The following is a 12,437-nucleotide window of genomic DNA, read 5'->3' as shown; positions in this document are numbered from 1 at the left end:
AGGTGTACTACTGGAGAGAGCGCAGCCTCCACAAACACAACCCCTATCATATGGAGAAGCTGATCCTGACCTTCAGTGGGAACCACAGCCACGGGCTGCTTCCTGGTCTGCACCCCTTCAGTCTCTACTCCTTCAACGTGAGAGTTTATAATGGCAGAGGAGAAGGCCCCCCTAGCCCCACCCAGCAGTTTGAGACACCCGAGGGAGGTAAGAGAAGACATGCTCTCCCTTTATGTTGTTCGTGTCATGTCACATTATGAATTGTTGATAAATACAAAATGAAGATCATTTTCCATCTATGGCTCCAACTCTTCAGTGATGTTGAAAACACTATAAAACCCTTGTAACAGTTCATGTTATGGATTAAACACTGGACAAGTGAATTCAGTTTTAAAATGCGTCCTGATGCTCAGTTATTAATAAATGATAGACCCCCGCTGAAAGTGATTGAAGGTATATAAAAGTGCCCTGCTTTGAATAATAATTTGTATCCAATATGGTTTTTACACAAACAAAAATCAATAAGTAGAAATTTCATCTACTTTTTCTCCTTGATTAAAAAAAAATCCAGAATCCATGAATATATAAATATTTTTCATTTCAAAAGTTGAATTGCGGGATGCAAGACGTCTCCTACTTCACTGAGAAGTTTGTTCTCAGTGTGTGTGTGTGTGTGTGTGTGTGCTGCAGGTTTCTATGCATCATATATTATTATGTGAATTTTTGAGTGGAGGGCAACTTTAGGTATTTACATTCTGCATAAAGTGAAACCCTGAAATCCTTGCGTCACATCCTGCGTCTCTTCGATCATTCATTTAAATATTTATTATTGTGGAACCCTCTTTAGCTTTACTTTGATGAGCTCGGGTAAAGGTTTCATGATCTATGTTTTTTTCCACAGTGCCTGGGGCTCCTACTTCCCTGGTAGTCACCAACTCAAACCCGGACTCTTTAACCCTTGAATGGAGTCCTCCTCATGATCGTAATGGACGCATCACTGGCTACACCCTCAAATATCAGCCAGGTGAGGCCTTTACAGTAATGAGTCATAGCAGCGGGCATCAGTGAGCCCAGTGTTTGATGTCACCTTCTGTCATGTAGTTTGTAGTTTTGTCATTCTTTTTCATGTCTTGTACTGCCATCCTGTTCAAAGTCAGATTATGAGACAGAAAGGAATAACGATGAAGGGTTAGAAAAGTCTAAGAGCATTTCAAAGTTATTTTGCCTAAATTACAGCAACACAAATTAACAAGTCAACTTTTGTCACTCCCACCTTCTATTCCTGAACCCTACACCTCTGTGCTCCAAATGCTTTCATTTCCACCTTTCTCATTATTGATACTCCAACCCCATCTACGACCCCCCTCCTCCTCTTACTTCCATTCAACTTACCTTTACTACTTCCACCCCCTTCCATCCCATTATTCTTGTCAACCCCGACCTCCATCCCTGTAGTCAATAACTCCAATGAGCTGGGCCCAGTGGAGGAGCTGGCCCTGCTCGCCAATGAGACCTCAGTCACTTTGCCCAACCTCAAGTACAGCACACGCTACAAGTTTTATTTGAATGCGAAAACAGTCAGGGGAGCAGGCCCAGCCATTTCTCAGGAAGAGTCCACCGTCATGGATGAAGGTAAGTCAACAAAAGTAGATGACTAAAAGAAAATGATCTAAACAGTATTCATGTTTCTGCAGCTGGAAGGCTAGAGGAATATTAAGGTGATTTATGATTTTTATAAAATTCAGGTAAGAGGATCCAAACTTTGCATGAAGCTACAGATCATGTGTTTGATGCAGACTGAAGTCCAGCAAGATGAAAGCACATCACAGAACATTTCAATACACCATACTTAATTTAATGTTTTCCACTATCTTACCTTCATCAGGGGGGTTGGCGAAAGAAATGTTGGCTTTAACATTCCTCCAGACACTGAAATGTTGTTTATTGTAAAGTGCAGTGTTCTGATTTTGAGTGTTCTCTGTAAAGTAGTGTGGAAACGACTATTTGATTTATCCGTTAGTTGACAAAATAATCGACAAGATCACAACAATTTAGAATTTTTTTTGTCAAACATGCCACACACTTCTCAGATGTCTTATATCTGTTTTATATTGAATATTGTGTAGTTTTGGACTGCCAGGCAGACACAATAAGCAATTTAAAGGCCCGGGGCAAAATGATAACGGGCATTTCTCACTATTTTCTGACATTTTTTACACCAAACAGTTAATTGAATATTGAAAAAATAATTGCAATGCTTGCAATTATTTTGATCATGAAAATAATTGTTAGTTGTAACCCTAATGCTGAGTCAGATTATTATGATGTGACTTGTGTATGTGAAATGTTCAATGTACAGTGTAGCACACATTATTCCACAGCACTTTTATTGTATTTTTAAGTATTTTACACAGCATGTTATCATATGTTCTTCATCCATGTCCATGTTAAGTGGAACATGCGTGTTGTCCGGTTGCATTGCTATAAAAGGTGACCCACGCTGGTATGAAACCTCAGACTGATCATCTTACATTTAATTCACTCTTGCATTACACAGCATGACCACCTGAACGTCTCACTGTCCTGTTGTTTCTCTGTGTCGAAAACCCAGCTCCAAAACCCCGCCACGAGCATGCACTCCTTACGATTTGAGCAACCCCCCCCCCCCCACCTCTTTCAAATTCTGCTGCCCACCAAAATGCTCCACTGAGTTCAAAGCTGGGGAAGTTCAAAGCCACAAAGAAAAAGATGTGACGTGTGCCTTTTTAATGTCATGTGATAAAACTACACAAGTCTTTTCAAAGCGCTTTGCTGCATTTTTGTTAAGCGCTATTGGCAACTTTGACCCCTTGTCACTTCTTCCGTTTTGGCCCCTGGTGATGCTTCCAGCTGCATGGCAAAGCTTTGCTTGGCATGCCGGTGAATTGTGTGTAGTGTGTATAATGACTTCAGCATCTGTCGTGTCCCTGCCTGTGGAAAGTGTTTGTGTCTCTGTTTGTGTCTGGTGTGTGATGCGATCTTTACCCCTTTCCATGTAGTTTACAGGAAATACCCAAACGTCTCATCCCATAGCATGGTGTCCCCCATGCCGTCTGCCCCACGAGGGTGCAGATAGTGCTGTGATCATAGTGCGCTACATGTCTAATTTGTCACATGATCAGCTTTGTGCATTCTTTTCTTTGTCGGTTTAGTGTACTGATTTGAAATTGCTTGTGTAAGGCTATGAGGGTCTTGATTCAGTTATGCTAATAGCACATAATGAAACTATAATTAAATCAAAGCTTGTAATTGGCAGTTATTGGATTGTCCTTTGACCAACAGACCTTTCTTGATGGTTGTCTTCTCTCTTGTGTGCTCAGCACGGCCTGTGAGTCCTTTTGGAAACGTTAGCTCCTCGGTCGGAGAGGATGGGGCCCTGATCAGTTGGGAGTACTGGGGCCCGGAGAAAAACGTTTATGTAGAATACATAGTGCAAAACAGTAAGCAAGGCATCTTTGTTTGTGTCAGTTCTACACATAGGTGGCAAGAGATCCCTACTTCATTATTGGCTTGTGCAGGTGAATAGAAATATTGGCAGTCATGTTGCCGCTGGCTTCTGCCAATGTGGACCCAGATGTGATAAACAAGGCTGCCTGTGATTGGATTGCTAATTAGTCAGTGCTGTTATTGACTAGAGTTGCGTGCATTTCCCATGACAATCTCGTTGGAACTTATGCAGACAAATTTCATAAAAAGCAGAACAAACATTCTTGTTATGCCAATTGATTTTGCTCTCCATTGTTTTTATCCACCTGCAGTGAAGATGACAAGCACCATGTTGTTGTAGTATGGCTCTCTCACACCTACTGCTTCATGGTTTAAATTAGGGAAATATCATGATCATAGATCCTAGTAATTTAGAAAATGTCATCATCAGAAACATAATCTTGTTATCATTAGTCAGACACATTTCATATTTAGATCCTCACCACATCGCATTTACCGTGGGGGACCCTGAGGGCTCAACCCACTGCCACTTAAGAAAACACATGCAAACAGACAAAAGCAAATGAAGAAAACATCACCAATTTGACACCACATGTGCAGTGTTCAGAAAACAAGAGTACAGCCATGCTAGCAGCTCTGTGAGGCTGTAATAATAGGCACTAATAGCTACTTTGAGCCAAATGCAAACATGTTCACAATGACCATGCTAACTTACTATTGTTTAGCAGGTATAATATATGTTCACCATCCTAGTTTAGCATGTTAGCATGCTGACATTTGCTAATAAGCGCCAAACACAAAGTACACTCCAGGTTGACGGGATTGTCATTAGTCTTGATTTTGGCGCTAGATGAAAAGTCAGAGGATCAGTAAAGTTATTATTTCATGTTGAAGTGGACATGAGTGTGTTTACCAAAATTAATGGCAATCCATCCCTCATTTGTCAAGGCATTTCACTAAAAATCATCTCAGGGTTTTGCCAGAGGAAAAGTGAGGTGATTGCCAACGACAGTAGGAATAATCCTATGGGGACCATGAATGCAAAATTTCATAGCAGTCCATCCAGTTTTTTTTTAACGTATTTCAGTCTGGAAAGTGGTGGACTGACATTACTATCCTCAGAGCCATGTTGTGTGTATGGCTAAAAATTCTGCAAACTGAGAAAACAACAGAGTAACTGAACACAACAGAGAGTAGTTACACAACAGCGTGTTTCCAGGGGACAATAAATCACTTTTTATTATCCCATAGAAACTTATTAAACCTACTACTAGTACTTAAAACTGTTGTTTCGTAACCATATGAAACGTTGCAGTGTAGCATTTCTGTACGTGGTTGAGTTTCTGTAATTGGTTGTGTTTTCTCACTTAGCACAATGTTTTTTCTAAATGCTACACATGTGCTGTCACATGTGCTGTCAAGTTGGTGTTGTAGTTGGTTGTGCTTTCAGGGCCTCTGTAGCAACTCATTAATAGACTAAATTACTTATTGAACTGTTTAAATCTAATATAGTTAGCATCGCCTGTAGCGTAATTCCATGCCAGTAGATGTTTTTTTTTTATCAACCAACCAGCTCTCATGATGTCATGACCTCCATGGCCCATTTGAAGTTGTGTTCGCTCCATCAAACATACCTCTCTTCATGACCGTCCCTCCTGCAGGTGAAGGTGAAGAGGAATGGCAGAAAGAGCTTGTGAACGGCTCTCAGAACGTTATGCTGAAGGGTTTAAAGGGGGGCCTCGCCTATAGGGTGCGTTTGGTGGCCAAAGGTCACCACGACCAGCCGCTCCACCACTCTGAGGAGCTATTGGTCACGGTACCAGGTGAGGCAGTTCCTGGGCGGTCGCCTCCACCTTGGCCTGGCCTGGCCTGGCCTGGCCTGGCCTGGCCTGGCCTGGCCTGGCCTGGCCTCGCACTGTGTCGTGTGTAGAATGTGTAGTAGTTTGTGCCATTGAGTAACTATAACCCAGTCAAGCATGGGTTTAACATATATACTGTGGTCACTCTGTATGCAAGGCATGTACTGTAGTGATATAGAGACAGCGTATAACAGCGTGCATGATTGTTTGGTTCAATTTCAGCCTAACGAAGTCAGTCCTGTAGACTTGGTCATTAGAAAAGTGGATATCATTCTAATATAGAAGTTAAATATATGTTGTTACAATATCCAACCTAATATCACTCAGTGAACCTACCTGTATATGTGTTTGTGTGTAATTGTGATTGTATGTGTATGTATGCGTGTATCTGTGGCAGTCTTTGTGTGCACTTGTGAGACAAAGATTGATCTCCTGCATTTAGTACTAATGTGGTTTCAATTACTTCAAGTCACCATTAGCTTAATTTGGAGATTTCTAACTTGTTCTAACATGAAAGTTGTCTTTTTTTGTAACAATAAGCAATCATGGTCCAACCATGAACAGAAATATCTAACTAGTACTAAGAGAATGCTAAAAAAACATTTAACGCTGACTTATTACACCTGTTACATGTTTATTTTAACACATTAGTGTGGATAATTGTTCCTTGGTCTTTCCTTTCCAATGGAGAAAAGATAGTCCAGCCATAAATTTTAAGTGTTCCTCTCCTCCTCTGGCCAGCTGTGGCGAGCAGACAGGTGGACATCGCCACTCAGGGATGGTTCATTGGCCTCATGTGTGCCATCGCTCTGCTCATCCTGATCCTCCTCATTATCTGCTTCATCCAGAGGAATAAAGGAGGGAAATACCCGGGTGAGCACCATGATTGACACACTCATATATAACCCCGCTCTATAATTCTTTATTTGCTGGCATTCAGTTACATTTAATAGGATTTTAGGATTAGATTTTGTTTTGTCTTTGAAGTGAAAGTCAAATACTTATTTTGTTGTAACAAGATATTTCTCGGGTTGTATAGACACATTGTTTTAATTTTCACTACAAACACCTGAAACTTTTCTAAGTGTAAAGATAACCTCTTTATCTTGTTGTATTACAAAACTTTCTTATCACACAAAATCAGTATATACAAAAATGTTTTCCATTAAATGACATTAAAGCAGAGAACTTTTCACATTAAAACAACATATGGAATTCAATCATGTCGATATATTTGAAATAATAAAAGGATTTATGATATTTTGACAATCTTTTGTGATTTAAAAAGAAAAAGTGATATGTAGTCATTACAAATTTCTTAGTAAAACAGAATTGTGTTGTGTAGTAAGAACAAGATTTTTATTTAAAACAAGAAATTGTTCTTGTAATAACAAGAAACTAAACAAATAATTTGTCATGGAGGCAGCAATACTCTGCTGTAGTCATTTCAGTCATATTCAATCTGAAGACTGAACATACACCCTCACAGGTTACTCTGCTTCATAAGCTGGTTTGTTTAAATTGGTTCCTCTTTTCTCACCAGTCAAAGAGAAGGAGGACGCACACACAGACCCGGAGTTCCAGCCCATGAAAGAAGACGACTGCACTTTTGGGGAATACAGGTGAGAGAAAGTGCTCCGGCCTCTGGAGTCCCCAGAGCCAATTTTACCCATCAACCCCTGCCCCGTCCCTGCTTGTGCCCAGATCTGCTCTCTCTGGCAGGGCTGGAGCTCTGCACTCCCTCCCTCCTCTCAACCCTTACAGCTGACCAATAAATGATCCAGGATCACCAGTTACAGAATTTCAAGTCACCCCGCCCCCCCACCCACCCCGATTTGAACTTCTACCACCGTGAAGCACAAGATTTTTTATTTCTTTTTTCTCCTGGGTTTTGGGACGTCCTGGATGCTACTTGTGTTGGACTCTGTATTGTATGTGCTTGATATGACATTGTGGTGTCATTTGAGAAGCAGGATTCTTCAGGTTCAAGGGATTTAGGGGTTTGGGTGTTTTAAAACTTCAAATGAGACAGTCAGGAAAAAAAAAATAAGCTAGATTCATTTGCATCACATACTAAAATGACCCTAAGCATCAAATCCCACTCCAACTAATAAGCTACTCATAATACATTGTGTGTACAGTATATATAGTATTAACACTTTGCCTAGTGTATTGCTACTGACATACACAACCCCGAGAGGATTGAAAATCATTGAAACTATCATTCCTGCTAACTTACAGCAGTTACCCAGCTATGCTTGTTAGCATCCTCTTCTTAGGCTGCTTCTCCAATCGCACGCAGAATAAAGAAAAATGAAGCACTTTACTTCTGTATAGCTAGCATTTTTGAATATTGTTTTTATATAAGTCGATTTATAAGATGTCTTGCTTTTATATTTTATATTCCTTTTTGTATTATGTATACATAAATCTATTCTATGGATTTTTTGCTGTGATAAATACATATCGATATATACAGTATACAAAAAATGTGATATGCATGGTGTGAAGATCTGATATATGAAAATCTGCTCTAGGCAATAATGTGTTGAATGGAATTATTGGTCATATATAGATATACAGTATATAGATGCATATGGATCTACTATGAAATTATCAGCATGTTTGAGGGAAGCAGTCATCACTGAGTGTACAAGAGCTAGTTAATGCTGTTTATAATAGGCCAGACGCCAGTCTTTAATAGTAATAATTCTTAAAGGAGGATCGTGCTGATATTCTACATTTTATTATCGTCAAAAAATGCAATGAAAAGACGAAAACCAACAATGTGTAGGTATGCCTCTCAGTACATCTACTGAAGACTTAAATCTTTGATTTAAAAGAGCTGGGGACTGTAGTTTTTGGTAATAAAAAGGGTAAATTGTGTATTTATTGGGGACTATTTTTTGCAGCAGATTTGTTACACTTGTAAGTATTTACAAAAGCAGGATGGTGTATGGGGAAGCGACTAAAAATAAACTACAGCGCCTATAACGAAGGAACATGTCTCCCGGCACAACAGTGTGGTTTATCCATGTGTTATTAATAGCTTTTGAACAATAATGGAGCTCTATGTGACAGAGGAAGGAGATATATCAGACTTAGACAAACAATCAATACTTGTTAGTATAATTAATTCATTGTTTGTTTGTTGTTTTCTTTTCATGGGATTTTATGACATTATGAAAAATGTAGAATATCATGAAACTTATCATAGTTTGGGAAGATAAGGAGAAGGGCCTTTTACACCACAAGAAAACTTCTCCGATGGACATCAGAGAACACAGTAGACAATAAATCACAAGGCAAAGTGTACAAATATTATAGTGCCTTTGTGAGAGTATAATTTATATCCATGCTGTTTCATTAGGCTCAGCTGGAACCTTACAGTATGTCAATAAAGGCATCACTAAACTCAACTGAGCTGTTCTTGTTTGACTGCAGGAGAGCATACTGTCAGTTCAGGACTGTACATGTACATGGCATACGTGCCTGTCCAAGCGCCACACTCGCATCAAATCTTTTTAAAGTGTGTGCATAGTGCAATCATGTCTAGGAGTGACTGTTGTATTGTGCGGGATCTCAGCTGGATCTCCTCATCTGAACCCAGGGGTGTAGGTCTCAGGAAAGGTAAGGGTGATGGTGGTGTGTGAGGGGAGGGGAGGTGGGGTCATTGTCTGCAAGTCTAGCATGTGACGAGGGTGAAGTGGATAGTCGAGTCACTGTGGAGAAAAATGCTCGCTGTATACACATCCCAGGTTTTCACGGCTGTCATCAAGTTTAATATCTGGTCATAAAGCCTTCATCATGTACAGTGAAATCTTTGAAGTCATTGATCTGTCTTTTTTTTCCTGAAAATGCTTTTGCATATTGATCTATTATATTCAGATGTAAGAACATTCCAGCATTATGATGGCTTTGTGATCTTAGCCCATTGATATTCAACTCATGGATGTGGAATGTTTTCAACTATCTGAAATCCAAAGAAAACTTTCTTTGCAGATTTTTCATGCATTTTGCCAATTTGTGATTATTATCATGCTTGCCTTGGGGGATGTTTGGCTGAAACTTTGCTTTACAAGTTTTACTCATATCATTGCCTTGGATTTTTCTGTTTTTCATCACAACCTCTGTCTTCGGTTGGTGGTGGGGGGGTGGGTAGTAATGCTTTTGTCAAACAACACATTTACCACTTCATTTTTTGGTTTCAGGGGGAATTTGAACAGGGTATGGTTGCTTGAGCTTTATTCCCCTGTTGCCTGATGGAAACCAACTAATCATTCATAGCTGCCGTTTTTTAGACATGGAGCAAGACAAATTCAAATTTGCTTCCTAGGCTGTGGGCAGAAATGTTCACTGTTGCATATTAATGAGTGCTGCTGTTTAGTTTATTAAAAAGTAAAGAAATACGTCAACTTATTCTCAATATGTAAAAAACTTTACCGCGACCTGCCTAATTTACAGTAGGTGGTGGTAAAAGTGACCATTGGCTGTCCAGTGCTCCATCTAAAAAAAGTGACCACTAATCTCCTTGTTGCATCTGTCACATCATCTCACCTGTAACACCTGCATGTTATTTTCTCCTTCAGTGACAATGAGGACCATAAACCATTAAAAGGGAGCCGCACACCGTCTAATGGGACGGTTAAGAGAGACGACAGTGACGACAGTTTAGTTGACTACGGGGAAGGAGGAGACGGACAGTTCAACGAGGATGGCTCGTTTATCGGCCAGTATAGCGGAAAGAGTGCCAGCAGGGACACTGCTGAGGGCCACGAGAGCTCGGAGGCCCCGTCTCCTATTAATGCCATGAGCTCCTTGAACTCGTTTGTGTAGCCGATCTGTCCTCACAGACCAGCATGAGGCGCTGCACTGACTGCTCAATCCCCAACATCTCTCTTTAGAGGGCTGTCCCAACACCGCATGGCTTTATGATCACACATCCATCCCCAGTGCCACACATGACACATTAAACACACACAACTCATCAAAGACATTTCTGTTTTCACTTGGAAATCTTTATGGAGAGGCTTGGAAACCCATAGCTCATTACACAGGCAGTAGCTCAACCGGTCCTATGATTTTAACAGTGCATGAAATACCTGATATTACCTAAATCCATATATAAATTAACACTTTGATATTAACTAGTGTTGCATTCTTGCTGTACCAGGAATCTCTTACGGACTATGCAGTGCTCGTCTGAACTATACTTGTTTTTGTTATCAGTTATTATATTATCTACTATGTTCAAATAGTAATCAGTGTCTACAGTAAATCACTATACTCCATGTTTTTTTTTTTTCCCAACACAGAAGCTTGTACAGGAAATCTGTATTTAATAATGTAATTAATTCATGTAATTCCATCATGCATTTACAGTGGGCAATGCAGATCATGTATAGTGTGTGTATATATATACATATATATATATAAATATAAAGTGAACTATCTGTAAACTGAATATTAGGAGCAGTGCACACAGCTTGCTTGAGATCGCTGCATTGACACATCTGCATCTGTCACCACTCTGTTGAATGGTCCATCTGCACCTATGGAAGAGGAAGCTGAAATGCTGCATGGCATGTCAAATGACCTTTGCCCTGCATGTGACCTCCGCTTATTGAGCTTGATCTGAGGGCCGGTGGGAAACGCTGAGGGTATGACAGCCTCTCGTCTCAGTCCCTGCAGTGCTCCTTCAGCAGGTAGTGCCTTTTACTTCAAAACCACCACTCAATTCTGAAGTCTCTTTCCAGAGTTCAGTGACTGGAACAGAGACAGTAGTAGGACTGCAGAAGTCATATCCAAGGATGGATAAGATAAGCTTGAGAAGAAGACCCTGTGGAGGGAGGAATAATTCATACACTCTTCTTCACATCTTTTTTTTTTTAAAGACTCCTCCCAATGCCTTGAGACACTGGATTGGCTTTGATTCCTCCAAGAAGCTAAACGTAGCCACATTGGATCAGGCTAAAACATTAAAACCATTTCTGGTACATAAACTCTGCAGTCAGTATGTACAGTACCTGATTGTATTTCTGCAGTGTGTGAATGTATGGATATCTGAGTGTATAGGTGTGTGCGTGCGTGTGTGTGTGTGTGTGTGTGTGCGTGTGTGTGCGTGTGTGTGTGTGCAGATACAGTACATTATTCAATTCCCATTAGGCAAAAAAATGTTCATTTGTACTAACGACACTTGAGGGCCTTTGGATGGGATCAAGATTTCTTTTCTCTTAACTTGCATCAAGTTTTATTTTTTTTTAAAGACGTGTAGAGTATTTGTTGAATTTGTAAATACCTTAATTGATTGTACAGGGACAAGCAGCTTCTGAAGCAGCCTAAAGAGGCAATATTGTGCATGATATGGTTTAACTTGTTGATAGGACTGTATTAAATATAGATTACTTGTAGAAAATATCTATATTCATTTTTTTTCCCTTGCTGTGCACAATGTATATTGTACTGTAACTAACTGTATCGAAAAGTGCATATGAATTTGAATTCAGATTGTTTTCTGATTTGCTTGTCAGCGAGTTCTATAACTTTGGTATTGTACAACAACCTTTAGGGTGTAGGGACAATATTAATTGATGCAAAGAATGATATTACTCTGATTTGTACTGGTTCTACGCAGTCCCAGTATACTGCCAAAATGATGCTCTTTTCTGACAGTATTGCAAAGGGTTTTGTATTTAAGAAACAGATTTCTACTAACAGATACTTTCTTTGTCTCTATTTAAGTTTATCCTTTTAGTGCAAGTATGATATTCAAGCTACTGGAAATATAATGAATGAATAAATAATTATCTGCTTTACTTTCAGCTTTCAGACTCTTCTGTCATTGCCGGCTGTCTGAATAACTTGTATAAATAACCTTGTTATTCGGGTATGCTCAGTGCTACATAATGTAACCACAAATGACTCATTATCTAACAAAACATTATATCACACAATAAAGATGTATGCTACACTTCACTGTAGCCAATTCTGCCACAATCAAAATGAAAACAATTTGCACCTTTATATGTATATATTTGTTGGTGGGTATTTGTGTGTGGGTGTGTGTGCATGTGTGTGTCAACAAGTAAAAGT

At 39.7% G+C, this 12,437-nt stretch overlaps 1 protein-coding gene across 11 annotated transcripts in view; it reads left to right on the top strand.

The window, feature by feature from the left end:
• LOC130176038 (neuronal cell adhesion molecule-like) overlaps positions 1-12,160 on the top strand; it is a 78,059-nt gene extending 65,899 nt beyond the window's left edge. For 6 of the 11 annotated variants that reach the window (XM_056386859.1, XM_056386856.1, XM_056386853.1 and 3 more), the window contains 8 exons: positions 3-207; positions 902-1,024; positions 1,456-1,632; positions 3,360-3,479; positions 5,148-5,309; positions 6,087-6,218; positions 6,889-6,967; positions 9,935-12,160. In XM_056386859.1, the coding sequence (XP_056242834.1) occupies positions 3-207; positions 902-1,024; positions 1,456-1,632; positions 3,360-3,479; positions 5,148-5,309; positions 6,087-6,218; positions 6,889-6,967; positions 9,935-10,181 (1,245 nt within the window). In that variant the 3' untranslated portion in view covers positions 10,182-12,160. Of the gene's footprint in view, positions 1-2; positions 208-901; positions 1,025-1,455; positions 1,633-3,359; positions 3,480-5,147; positions 5,310-6,086; positions 6,219-6,888; positions 6,968-7,067; positions 8,765-9,934 lie in introns of those variants that run through there. The other 5 variants (XM_056386864.1, XM_056386862.1, XM_056386863.1 and 2 more) reach the window with 3 other exon arrangements.
• Positions 12,161-12,437: the final 277 nt, after the last annotated feature.

This window comes from Seriola aureovittata, chromosome 10, assembly GCF_021018895.1.
Source record: "Seriola aureovittata isolate HTS-2021-v1 ecotype China chromosome 10, ASM2101889v1, whole genome shotgun sequence".
NCBI lineage: Eukaryota > Metazoa > Chordata > Actinopteri > Carangiformes > Carangidae > Seriola > Seriola aureovittata.
This window is presented reverse-complemented; position numbering and strand designations above follow the sequence as displayed.